Genomic DNA, 14,368 nt, shown 5'->3' on the forward strand with positions numbered 1-14,368 from the left:
CATAGTAAGGACTCAATGGTCCTTTACCACTTTTACTTTTCACATATCCCTGCAATGTTTACCACCGTACCTTTCATGTGGTTAGTATAAGCTCGGGAAGCGTTTGTTGAACAAATAAACCATGCACCTGGCTTGAGTGACCAGCTAGAACAATGGGATTTTAATGGCTCATCATGCGTCTAGAGCCAGCACAAGCACACGCTTCTCACACTTGGTCACGGGCCCATTGAAACCATCCTGTTCGAGCTTGACATAGAGCCCTCTTAAAATATATCTGCCAGCTGTTCAAACACGGTCTGTCCTCTGTGCTTGGATAAGGGCAGAAGAACACAATTCGTGTCCCTCTAAATAAACTGACTGGATCAGTCTTTCCGAAAGATAATGTGCATGAAGCTTGCTAATTAGGACATTTCAGACTCCCATTTCTAAAAGATCAAATATTGCCGAGAGTTGCGCGAAGAAATCTTCTGCTACTTTGCTTTGTTTATGTGGTGGATTGATTACATCAGTGATCCATGCTTTATGCAGCCTGTTAGGTGGTGCAATACCACACTGGCTCTGGGCTTGGTAATCTGACTCATTTCGGCCCGTGGAATAGCGGTGCATTTGATGCAAACATAGATTGGAAAAATGATTGCTTTTGTCCACTTGTTCTTTTTTAAGGACCCCTATCACCAATAGGAGAATATTCCGGAGTTAGCTTGCTGGATGGATATGAAAGATACATGGAGGACAGCTGAATCATGCCAGCCAAGGCCATCTGAAACCCACCAGGCCCCAGTGACCACAAATATGGGAGTAAGACCAGTCAAGATCAGCCATGCCCGCCCATGTTAGCAAAATTACCCCAGTCAATCCACAGACTTCAAGAAGTAAACACAAGTTATCATTCTGAACCACTTAGTTCTAAGATGATTGTTTAATGTGGCAGTAGTTAACTGATACAAATCCATGTTGTGATTTTCATGATCAGTTTTATCATGAGCCTGTTTCATTGTCTCCTACTTTTCAAGGAGAGAAAAAGAGATAGTAGATGCATATGAGTAACCCAAGACAAGAATGTCCATTCTGAAATTAAGTATCCAGGCTACTAAGCTGGCCAAAGCTGAGTGAGTTTATTTCAAGTCCACAGGAGTCAGTGAGAACTTGGAAGAGCCAAGTCACCATCTCACTATTAAACTGCTTTTAAGCATGATTTACTGAGAGCTAAGGAGTGAAGGAACATGGAATATTGGCTTGAGCTGGCATCAAAGAGATTTTCTGGCTCTACTCCCAGATCTAACACAGGACATCAATGATGACACTTAGCAACACCACGCCTCTATTTACCTGGCTGCCCTACAGGGAATGTTGGAGTTGAATGTGAATAGGAGGTCCCAACATCTCTGCAGAGGAGTTACCATTCTAAGTGTAAGTTATTTTAGGATTATAATTACATGGCATCCATTCTGCTCTCTACTATCTGACTAATGGGTGAGAGCCACAGCGTTAAAAAAGTACCATGTAACTGATACTAAAAGAAAATTCTGATATTGAATTCCATTATGGTAAAAAATATCTATATTGGCAGTGAAATTACCTTTCTAATTATGTCTCATCCAGACTAACGCTGGTTTACATTTCCTGAGTGTGTGCCACCAGGGAAGGAAGGCTGTGCCCGTAGATAATCCAAAGTTACTAATCTATAGGTGCATAACTGAGAACTGACAGTGGGCCGTGTTCTAGATGGCAGCTCTTCAGCTAAGTAACAGTAGCCTTCACCTCCTCATTTCCTTGTCTACATCTTCCCAGATTTCCCTTCACCCGTCAGACTCCTGTGTCTCATGTAGTTCAAACAGCTCTTATGCTGGCCTTTGCACGTGTCTCTATGTCCACAGTATCTAGCAAAAAAAAAAAAAAAAAAAAAAAGGAGAGATCCTGGTTCCTCTGTGGACACCCATAGGCAAAAAAAATAAAAAAGTTCTCTGCTCCTGAGAGACCAGTTAGAATTTTTATATTCTCTAAATTATATGTAAATTTCTGGAATAAATAATTTGCTTATTACCTCATGGAGTGGTATTAAATACATACAACTAAATTAAAGTACAAATTATATGCCATAATGTATGAGTAGAGGTCACATTCTCTCTCTCCTTCGTTCTCTCTCCCTGCAGATCTCAGCTTAAATGTTATGTTCCAAGAGAAAACATTTGAACTCTTATCTCAATTAGGTTCTCATGCATCTTTAAGACAAGTACTGAAACTCATTATTATGTTGATTTGCACACTTAGAGCTACCCGCCCCCACTAAAATTCAAGATCCTCCTTTCGCTCTCAATATTGCTCCCCGCAGTCTAGCACAGGGCTTGGCACACTGTAGGTGCTCAAGAAATGAATGACAAAATAACTAAGATCTATCTTGAGGACAAATTATGATTGATCGTAGGGTCTAAAAGCCGAGTTTCTCAATCGCGACACCAGTGGCACTGGGGCTGGATAATTCTTTGTCATAGGGGGCCATCCTGTGCCCTGCAGGAAGTTTAGCAACATGCCTGGCCTTTACCCACCAGATCCCAGGAGCACCACCACCCCTGCCCAGCAACCCCCACCAGCCGTGACCACCAAAAATACCTCCAGACACTGCCAAATGTCCCTGCGTGAAGCGTAAGTGCTCTCCTCCCCTCTCAGTTGAGAACCACTCACCTAAAGGGTGATAGTAGGGTTGGGTATTATTTTTGGAGCGATATATTTGCCAATATAACTATAGAACACGATGAGGAGACTAGAATATTGGGGGGGGGGGTTCCTATAATACCTTTTATAGTCTATTTAAAGACTTTTGAAAACCGTGTTCTTAGAACCCTAAGCCTTCTAAGAGTCTGAAAGGGTAGAGCTTGGCTTTAGTAAAGTGTTGCATATTTACTAACATTGTTAAAAACATTTTGAGTTAGGAGCACTGTTGTATGTCTAAAGCCAGGTTTAAATCTTCTCCTTTCCCCAAATTACACCCTCCTTTCCCCTCCATTTAATAACCCCTTTGGGAAGCAAACACTCCGAGGGTCACCACCTACAACTTAGAAATCAATTACGCTTGCTTTGCGATGGCTGGATGGAACACAACATAAAAAAGTCTATTTTGTTAAAGCTTAATACCCAGTTTTCAAAATAGAGAGAATAATACCCGACCTCCCGTACTTCTCATGGCTGAGAGGAAAAGATGACAAAATGCCGGCAGAAGTGCTTTGTAAACAGTAAAGTGACCTGCAAATATTAGCCACTTCCTTCTCTGGGCTTCTGTGGCCCCCACACATGCCTTATCACAGGGCGCTTCAGTGTCTGATCCCTGCCCAACTACATCTTGAGTCCCTCTAGGGCGGGGCCAACGTTCGGTCCCTCTCTCTCCCTGGAGCTGAGTGCACAGTCAACCCCTGTGCTGGGACAGAGCACCGAGTGTATGCATATCGAGTGCATGGTAGGTTTATTATTGCTTCCATCTGCCCAGAGTCCCCTCTCCCTCCTTGTGGTAACAATGGTGTGCTCCCCACAGTACACACGGTCTAGGTGGCACCATCCCTCGACATGCACACCCTCAACATGCCAATGGGGAAAACGATCCATTGACCTGAGTCACGCAGGTCAGATCCTTGATCAAAGTGACACGAAGAGAGAAAATAGCTGGAGTCCATTTATCCCAACCCCAGCACCCTGAAGCGACTGCTCTTTAATTTCTGAGACCTAACTCTCTGTAGCTGTCCTCCACCTCTTCCAAAGGTCAAGCCTACTGGCTTCCATCAAATGTTACCCTTGTTCTATTAATCAGAGCTGGTCTTTCTTGCTGGTGACCAAAGAACCCCACCGAGTCCTTACCCCTAATCTTCTTTCCATGATTTTGCTACTATTTCAGATTCCCTCACTATATACCATGGACCATTGACTATCAGAGCAGCATACGTTCTATTTTATTACCATTTAAAATGTATATCATTAGGGGCACCTGGGTGGCTCAGTCGGTTAGCCGTCTGACTTTGGCTCAGGTCATGATCTCACAGTCCGTGAGTTCGAGCCCCACGTCGGGCTCTGTGCGGACAGCTCAGAGCCTGGAGCCTGCTTCAGATTCTGTGTCTCCCTCTCTCTCTACCCTTCCCCTGCTGGTGCTCTGTCTCTGTCTCTGTCTCTTTCTCTCTCTGTCTCTCAAAAATGAATAAACATTAAAAATAAATAAAAAGTAAAATGTACGTTGTTGAAATAAACACATAGTATCTACCCATCTAAGAGACGTTCCTTTCCTTCACAACACGGCAGTGGACAGGAATCCGGTTTTTTGTTTTTTGTTTTTTTTTTTTTCAACGTTTTTAATTTTTTATTTTTGGGACAGAGAGAGACAGAGCACGAATGGGGGAGGGGCAGAGAGAGAGGGAGACACAGAATCGGAAACAGGCTCCAGGCTCCGAGCCATCAGCCCAGAGCCTGACGCGGGGCTCGAACTCACGGAGCGCGAGATCGTGACCTGGCTGAAGTCGGACGCTTAACCGACTGCGCCACCCAGGCGCCCCAGGAATCCGGTTTTTTCCTGAGTCTCAGTTCCAGCTGTTCCTGGATGTTTGTTTGCATAGTGAACACTGAAAGCAAACGTCAGTGTTCCAGCACTTTCCCTAAAATTCTGCCTTATAGGATTTTACAAAGATGGAAGGAGACTCAGAAGAGGCCACCTTTCACTATTAACGTAAAGAACACCTAGACTCAAGCTTATCAGAGGAAGAGCATCGCAGTTGTGTGCATCACCCTCCGTTCCTTTGGAGCAGGGAAGGTGATTGCTGGGGCCTCTGTCACTGCAAGGACTGTATCTAAGCCTGGCAATGCCTGCAGGTTAAAATTTTATTTATTTAAAAATGCCACGATACTTTAAAAGATCAAAATCGCATGGCAGAATGGGAAGTGAGCTTGCACGAGTTATGTAAGAAACTGCAGGCATAGGACCTGCTGGTTTTATAGTTTTGCATCTGGGAACAGAAAATAAGCATTGCCTTTTCAAATGCACAGGACCGATGGGTAATGGAGCACATGGATTACCGGAGGGGATAAGCTGAGACTCCTTTGAATAATCAGCTTACCAATGTAGCTCTCTAGTTAGGTGAACTAAATTCCTCCACGTCCGTTTGAGTGTTTCTTTCTCCTATGACCTGGAAGAGGCGGAAATCTGACAGCGTGCGTAGATTTAAACATATCCCAGGGTAATTTTCTTCTTTTGAGAACTCTGCCTCTTTGCCCTCGTTCTAATTTCAGAGTTTCTTCCCTGCTTGCCGCAATGTAGGGACAGTTCTGTTTCTTTCTCCCACATGGGGTCCAATTTCAAAAGATACTAAGAAAAAACCCATGCTCCTGTGCTACCCTTAGCCGCGGCCAGCATCTGTGACCTTGACAGCCAGGCACCCTTCTGGTACCCCAGTTTGTACAACTTAAAAGGCAAGACATGCCCTAGGACTGTCAACAGGGTCCTACTCGTGGCATTGACCTTGAAGCCAGCTGCAGCCAAAAAGCACCAGATGCCTGCACTAGGAATAACCACGAGCTCCACGTCCTGAGCATGGTGGTGGCTTCAGAAAGTACATGGAGGGATGGAATGTGCTAGAAAAGGGAGAGAATCTCTTCCAAGGTTATGGCTGCCATGAATGTGTATCAGTTACCTGATTTCCAAGGCCTCCTTCCCAAAACAAGCTGACAAGCCATCCGTCCCCAACTACGTATCAGCAGCCTGAGCCATGCTTTCCTCTGGTGCAGTCTCCGCCCCAAACCACACTTCCCCATTCGAGGCCAGTCTAGAGAGTGAAGTGTCCGGGCAGCTCAAACAGCCAATCATCTCATGTTAAATTGGCCCAATGTTGCCAGAAATTAATGAGAAAGCATAACCAACCAGAGGAGAGGAGTTTTCCAGACCATTCTAGAAGAGAAATTCACACTACCCAGACAACCATCACTCTGAGTCTCAGATGCTGGCAGAATCCCCTCCTGTCTCCTGAACCAGGCTTGCCTCCTGCCAGTCACCACCCCGCCCCCTCGTGCCGGGTAAGGGGGAATATGGGCTTTTGGCAGTTACACTTTCGAGACCTCTGAACACAAAGAAGAGAAAGAAAGGCAGATGAGAAAAGGAAAGAAAAGGGGAAGGAAGGGAAGGGAGAAATCTCATTCCGCTTCTCAACTAAGACTTACTTTGCCAACGGGAAGAAGAGGCGGGGGAGAGAGAAATGAAGGAGAAGGTAGGGGAGGAAGAGTGGATGCTGGGCGAGGGGTGCAGGAAGGAGGGGAAGGAAGGCAAAGGGAAAAGGGAAGTGGAGGGAAGAGCAGAGAAAGGGGCGGGCAGAGGATGAAGCGGATTTCATTTATTTCCCACCTAACATTTGACATCTGCCAGGCTCGGAGCACACACTGGCTTAGAGATGATGGCTGTGCAGTTTATTTTTATCTTTAAAAATTTTTTAATGTTTTTATTTATTTTTGAAGAAGAGAGAGAGAGAGAGACAGAGCATGAGCAGGGAAGGAGCAGAGAGAGAGGGAGACACAGAATCCGAAGCAGGCTCCAGGCTCTGAGCTGTCAGCACAGAGCCCGACGCGGGGCTCGAACTCACAGAACGTGAGATCGTGACCTGAGCTGAAGTCGGACGTTTAACTGACTGAGCCACCCAGGCACCCCAGTTTATCTTTATTTTTAAAGTCTTGCTTCCTTCGTTGCTAGAGATGGACCTCTGGGAGGGGTGCACCCGGGGCTCAGCCTTGCTGCACGCAAACCCTGCCTTCAAATCCATGCCAGCGTCCATGGAGAAGGGCCTCGCGCTGTGCCGGGCCTGGGCGATGGAACACAGGCCCCTCCAAGCCGCTGTGGCTGCAGAAGGAGACCCCATAGGGAAGGGACCGTCTCCACCTTGGAGCGCCCAGCCTTCCAGCAGAGGGCTCTGTGCCAACAAAGCAATCTTCTTGTTTTCCCAAGCATTCGCGCACCCCTTAATAAATAATGATACGAGGTCTTTGGGGGGAAGAAAGAGAGGAGTGCCAACAGGAGATTTAGTTGGCTGTAATCAACCCCTCTTAGCATGCGGAGTCACACAGTACGAGTAAAAGAATTAATCTCTACCAGAAAGAACTACCTCTTCGGTGTTATGAATCTAATCGCTCATGAGGCTGAGTCGGCAGTTTGGCTCCCAGGAACAAAAGCCACAAGGTCAGGTTTCAAATGCAGTCTGAATGGTACACGTCATTGAATTTGGGGGGACCGCAGACGACAAGGGGAATGGAATGCAAACAGGGGAGTCCTGCCTCTTTCAGACACCCCCTCAACGTTCAGACGGACATTTAGGGAATGAATAAGTAACTGTGGGCCTCGGGGGCTCCCCCTGTGAGACGTTCCTTCTCACTTCCGTTCTGTAGAATGAACTGTCAGACCTGCCAATCATACCCGGCACCCCTATTATACTTGGGAGATGTGTTTGCTGTGTGCATACTGTTTTATAATCCTCAGAGGTAGAATTTCATAGCCCGGCAATGCTTTTGCCTTTGACATTCTCCTAAGCAGGATTTATTGCTTCCAAGACAGATGTGACTTGAATCGATTATGCCTTTTAAGCAGTTGCTCTCGAAAGCAGCCTCCAGGTTCTCTGGAATACTTTGTGCCTGACTTCATTCAACTCGCAAACTGATGTCAGAGTATTTCATCATCATCTAATGCTATTAAGAGTCCTCTGGGGGGGCGCCTGGGTGGCGCAGTCGGTTAAGCGTCCGACTTCAGCCAGGTCACGATCTCGCGGTCCGTGAGTTCGAGCCCCGCGTCGGGCTCTGGGCTGATGGCTCGGAGCCTGGAGCCTGTTTCCGATTCTGTGTCTCCCTCTCTCTCTGCCCCTCCCCCGTTCATGCTCTGTCTCTCTCTGTCCCAAAAATAAATAAAAAACGTTGAAAAAAAAATTAAAAAAAAAAAAAAAAAAGAGTCCTCTGGGTATGGAAGCGAGCAGGCTATTATACCAACCAAGTTAAGGGATGTGGTTACTGCTCTTGAGAAGCTTACGTCCTACCATACACAAACCTACTGCACACCTATCAATATCACAAAATGCAGCTGAAGGGAAGGAGGCACACGGAATTCACATTCTGTTGACCTCCCGTTATCGATGAACTTGGAATATGAACTAAGCACATTCATTCGTCTTTCCAATTGAGGTAAGAAGCAATGTCAAAACATGAATGGAAACTCGCTCCATTTCCAAAAATGCTCATTAAAGAGTCTTCTTAAAAATCATATATCTCTAGATGTCTCCTTCAAAACTGAAAACCACATATCGCCCCTGACCATGCCCAAAATGTTGGGGTTTCTCAGCATGTTATAAGTTTGGCAACACTAATCTTAGGGACATGATCTGAGCCTGGGGGCATTAGGTAACATGATTCTAATTGACTTCAGCCACGGACATAGAGAAAACCACAAATGATGTTTCCAGAAGTGAGTGGTTTGGAGAAAAAAAGCAACGAGGGTGGTATTTTTAGACCAAACTAATCACAATTTACCTCATCCTATATTAGTCTCAAAGACAAGAGGGAAGAGGCTTCAAACAGAAGTAGGCAAAAGAAATAATGGGCCCAGACATCACAGCACTTTCCGAGCTGGTTTTCTATTTTTGCCCTGCTCAGGAAGAAGATTCGACCCACCTCCTTCTGGAGGTCTGACTTCGGGGAGTATCCACCATACCCCCACTCCACTTTATCTGGCTATTTGAGTGTAAAATTCTAGCAGGCAGTGATGAGGGGTCAGGAGAGAATGAAATAATGAAACAGTCCCACACAGTAATCACATTATATGGGATAGTTTAGTCTCATTAGATTAAAAAAAGGAGAGGGGGGATTGCGATCAACACCATCTAGGATGAAAAGTTGTCAAATGCATCTAGCACTCAGGGGTGAAAACATTTTCTTAAGCAATGTTGAACGTTTCTGAAATCCCATTCTAGACACTAGCGAAAGAGAGAGAAAAGACGAATCATATTTTACTTCCTGAGATTTTACAAACTCTAGACTCTACACAGTATTGCCGGGATTCACGTAGATAGTTCCCTTGGCTGAGGGTGTTAGTTGTAGGACTGGGTCTAGGCACTGAGGAAAGCTAATCCTTTCAAGAACGCTTTGCTTTCTTTTATTTGGTAAATCGTTCTAAATTTCCCCTTCCCTCCCCCCCCCCCCCCCCCGAGTTTTACAATTGGCTGTTAGAGCTTCGGAATCTTTCCTTTTTCCGGCAGACGGGCTCAGGAAGAAAGGAGAAACCGAATGGGATGCTCATAACGAAGGGGAGAAGGGAGAACAGTGAGTAAAAATGAAAGGCTTTGCATAATTTGGGCCATCGCAACATAGGGGCTCAAAAACCCCACGGGGCAGCTTCAAACATTGACAGGTGAGAAACGCACAAAAGCCTTGCCAGTTAAAGTCCTACTGGTACAAGATACAGGCTTCGGGATTGATTTAAAAAAAAAACAAAACAAAACATAAAACACCACCATGGTAGAAACAAAACCAAAGGAACCACAGTTCAAAATCTGATACCGAGTGGAACACAGGAAACCGCCCACCGCTCTGACCTCGCAGCTGTCGAACAGAAAACAAGCTCAGGAAGAAAGCTCAGGGGCAAACGGATACAAAATCACCAAAACCAAAGAACATTTTCTGAAACATCTCTAGATCCTGAAGAGGTAGAAATGACAATAAAATCTAGTTCAGCTTGGCTTCACTGACACAGAAAACTATCAACTCGAGTGAACCACCTGGTGTTTGCCTAGCAACGTATCTGGAGAGACCCACCAACAAAGCCAGAAGGAATAGACAGATTACCTTTAAATATTTCAATAAAATAGTACACAAGGAGAAACCTTGAAGAAGAGCATCTCGACAAAAGCATGCAACGGGCTAAATGCCTTCTGTAATTAATTCATTGCGGGCATTAAAAAAGAAACGACAGTGCATCAAATGTACCAAAATATTCATTAGCTGCTCGGTGATGCTGTTTGGGATACGCGCTGCTCCACTCCAAAGCCTTCCCCGGCTTTGAGGCCTGCCAAGTTTGTATGTAAATGGATTTTCACTTTTCCAAGGCTAAGGAGAGATCTGTTAAAGTCTCAGAAACAACACATGTATTCTTTTTAAGCCCCGTTACTTTGACTTAAAACCAAGCTATTTTAATACCAAATCCTAAGTAATTCCTAATCAGAAATCCAATACCCAATGGATCAGAATCTCTGCTACATGGACGTCCATCACAAAGGCAGTTTTCGATAAGCGCGGTAGTCAGGCATTTTTGCACAACTTCTACTAAAAAGAAAACAAAAAAAAGGACACCGCCGACTCTCTACAGAATTTCTCTGTTAATCTCTGTACCTGAGCGTCCATTAAGAGGTGCCTCATCAGGATCATGGAACTCTTCAGAGTCTCCTTCTCAGTGGGTAGGAAGGGGTCTTTGTCCTCTTCCAGTGCCTTTGACTTGGTGACAATAAAATGAGATATCTGGTCATTGAGGGTGTACAATGATTGCACAGCTACGGAAAAAAAAGAGAAAGAAGGAAAGTGTGATCATAACAGGTAATTTTCAAAGAGAAGCTGGCTTATACTTTTATTTTTATTTATTTTTTTAATGTTTTTTTTGAGACACACACACACACACACACACACACACACACACACAGCATAAGCAGGGGAGGGGCAGAGAGAGACGGAGACACAGAATCCAAAGCAGGCTCCAGGCTCCGAGCTGTCAGCACAGAGCCCGACGCGGGGATCAAACCCACGAACTGCGAGATCATGACCTGAGCCGAAGTCGGACGCTCAACCCACTGAGCCACCCAGGCGCCCCAGTTTATTTTTAAGTGCCCCCAGTGGCTCGTACTTTTAGACAGAGAGGTAGGAGTATGCATATAACGTCCAACCAGGGCAGGTATCAAGAAACCGGTATACCCACGAAAATCTCTTCACGTGTGTTTAACAACTAACAAATATTTACTGAGCAGTCTCCAAATGCCAAACCTATGGAGTGCTTGGGGATATAATCATAGGCGAAGGCAGACATAATGCCTACCCTCAAGGAGCATCCAATGTCCTGCTGAGGAAACTGGAAAGAAACAAGCCAGCAAACATTTCCATGAAGATGACTTTGTGTTAAGTGTCTGTAAACTACAGAGATTCACAGGACATGAGGGGACAGCCCTAGAGTAGACTGACATTTATGGTAATATGCTTGGCAACTTTACCTCTAAGCAGATGGCCTCTATCATTAAAGTATATGAAGGGACAAAGGCCATGTTTTCCAATCAGTGCCACATGTGTGCTGGGGGGATTATTATTTCTCTATAATTCACATAGCACTTGCCGTCTGACCTGTTATAAATTTTCAGATTTCACTTATTTATTATGCTTGTTGCCTCTTTCTATACCTTCTCTACAGTGCCCTCAGTAAGAGCACAGATTTTTTAAAATCTCTGTTTATGATTAAATCCCCAACAACCAGGACAGGGACTAGCAAATAGACGGTGCTCGATGAATATTACTGAATTATTGTCCTTATTTTTCCTTGAATTCGAATTTTCCTTATAGAATTTCTATAAGTTTCAGATAAATCTATCCTTTGCAACCAAGAATAGGTAAATCCTACGCGTTCTCAGGAAAACTACTGTAAAACCACAATTCTAAAGATGAAAGTTATCATCAAAAAGTAGTATACGATAGAGTAACTCTGAGCCCTTCTGCTCCTCACTAGGAGGGAGTATGACAGTTCAGATCACCCTCTTGCCACAACTAACTAGAAAACTGTACAATATCTTAGAAACAAATATTCCCAGACTTTGAACAACAGATAGCACGATACTGTGATTCTTTAGAAAAGTGGGGGGGGGCGCCTGGGTGGCGCAGTCGGTTAAGCGTCCGACTTCAGCCAGGTCACGATCTCGCGGTCTGTGAGTTCGAGCCCCGCGTCAGGCTCTGGGCTGATGGCTCGGAGCCTGGAGCCTGTTTCCGATTCTGTGTCTCCCTCTCTCTCTGCCCCTCCCCCGTTCATGCTCTGTCTCTCTCTGTCCCAAAAATAAATAAAAAACGTTGAAAAAAAATTAAAAAAAAAAAAAAGAAAAAAGAAAAGTGGGGGTGGGGGGAGGAGTTGAGACCTATCATCACCAAGCATTCTGAAAGAAAATAAAAGGGGGAATGTCCAGACTTGAGCACAGGAACAGGAGCCCAAGGACAGCCCGGTGATCTCACTGAGTTGAGAAGGCAGAGGCTGGGAAGGCTACTCTTGCTACAGTTTGCAAGACAGAGAACTGAACAGGAAGGCACGGAGATCTCTAGAAATCTGTAAAGGGGTCCCTTTGAGTTGTTGGCTGAATATCAATCCCGTATCTGAGTAGGATGAAACCCTACGTGACTTGGCAAGAAACAGTTCCAGGATAGGAGAGTTACAGTCTGGGCAGCTGTAAGGCAAACAATTCTAAGAGATCTCCGAGGGACACAAATTGCTCACGTACTCATCAGCCGAAGTGGATGACGGCCTTCGCCGGAATTCAGGGCACATTCGGTACAGACTCCAGAAGGATCAGGCTTTAGAAATGAAGCTAAAGGAGCCATAGAATAAAGGCTACTCTAGGCCTATCCAGAAATAGTTTAAAAGTAAGCCCTGAAAGAATTGAACTGATCTGCAAGTAACTAAAATACTTGCCAGAAAGACAAAAAAAAATGGAGCATTCTTTTTTGTATAGAAGTACAACAAAATCTAGCACCCAAGAAATGCAACATTCATCCAGCTCAGAATTCAATAAAAAATTACCAGACATGTAAAGAAGCAAGAAAGTATGACTCATATCCTGGAGAAAAATCAGTATATAGAAACAGACCCAGAAATAACAAGTGATAGTATTAGCAAACATGGCTATTAAAACAGCTTTTATGGATACGTTTCGCATGTCCGGAGTTGTGAAATAAAGCATGATTATAATGAGGAGAAAAATAGGATATTTAAATCAGAACCAAATGGAGCTTCTAGGAATGAAAACTACAGTATCTGAAATGAAATTTTACTGAATGAGATTAATAGCAGATTAAGCAATGCAGAAGAAAAGACCAGTGAACTTGAAATGAGGGTAATAAAGCTCTCTGGAATGAACAAATAGAGCCTCTCTGACAATATAAAGCTGCCTGACATACACATACTTGGAGTCTGGGGGTAGGGTGGGGGCAGGGACAAAAATAATATTTGAGGAAATAATGGACAAAATGTTTTCCAAATTTGATAAAAGTATAAACATACAAATCTGAGAATCTCAGGAAACCCCAAATAGGATAAACACAAAGAAAACTGTACCAAGGCATATTATCAAATTGCTACACACACACACACACACACACACACACACACACACACACAGTGAGAAAATCTTAAAACCAGCTAGAGAAAAAAGGCATGTTGCATTCAGAGGGACAAAGGTAAGAAAGGTGTCAGACTTGTCATATGAATCTCTGAAAACCAAAAGATAATCTTTGCATCTTTAAAACACCAAAAGAAAAAAGATACTTGTCAACCTAGAATTGTATAACAATATCTTTCAGTAATGAAGGTGAGATAAAGATTTTTCTTAGATAAAAATTGAGAGAACTCATCACCAGTAGACTTTCATTAAAAGAAATGTGAAAGGAATTTCTTTTGTCAGAAGGAAAACAGCATTAGATGGAAACTTGTATTTACAAAAATGAAAAAAAAAAAAACCAAACCAGAATACTTGAAAGGAGCGACATGTAACAAAGACATTTTCTTTCTCATCTTTTAATTATTTTAAAAGATATTAGATGGTTTAAGGCAAAACAATAATGTATCATGGGGTTGATAACATATGTAAAAAACGTAAAACACACAACAGTCCCAAGAATAAGAATGTTCACAAATACGTAAAGTGCTACATTATCTGAAGGTGGACAGTGTTGTTAGATATGCATAGTGTGAATCCTACAGTAAATAAACAATAAATAACAATTAACAAATGGTGGTTTTGAACTATGGAGAATCAAAGCTGGGAAACAGAGCATAGAATCGCAACTATAAGCCACATAGTAGGAAGAATACAGGATATGATGTCTCCCTCACTGCACAGGAAGACTCTCAAATCCTGTCCTGGGCTGGGGAGGAACTTGGCCAAAACAGAGATGAACAAGAAAGTATTGGGCCTGATCCCTGCCTCCCCTGAATCTTCGTTCTCCAAAGGAGATGAGTAGAGACACCCAGGGAGATTTGGGGATCTGAAAGCCAAAGTGACTTCTTAATGTCTTACATCCTGCCTTGGGCAGTTGGGTGGGGCATTCTTTCATCGTACATGCCAATATGAGGCACCCAGTA

General features: G+C 43.9%; 1 protein-coding gene across 3 annotated transcripts in view; it reads right to left on the bottom strand.

Annotated features, from left to right (window-relative positions):
* Positions 1-14,368, bottom strand: part of KAZN (kazrin, periplakin interacting protein) — a 1,084,458-nt gene that overhangs the window by 819,174 nt on the left and 250,916 nt on the right. For all 3 annotated transcript variants that reach the window (XM_058696318.1, XM_058696328.1, XM_058696350.1), the window contains exon 2: positions 10,381-10,538. In XM_058696318.1, coding sequence (XP_058552301.1) covers positions 10,381-10,538 — 158 coding nt within the window. The remainder of the gene's footprint in view (positions 1-10,380; positions 10,539-14,368) is intronic.

This window comes from Neofelis nebulosa, chromosome 2 (assembly GCF_028018385.1).
Source record: "Neofelis nebulosa isolate mNeoNeb1 chromosome 2, mNeoNeb1.pri, whole genome shotgun sequence".
Lineage (NCBI taxonomy): Eukaryota > Metazoa > Chordata > Mammalia > Carnivora > Felidae > Neofelis > Neofelis nebulosa.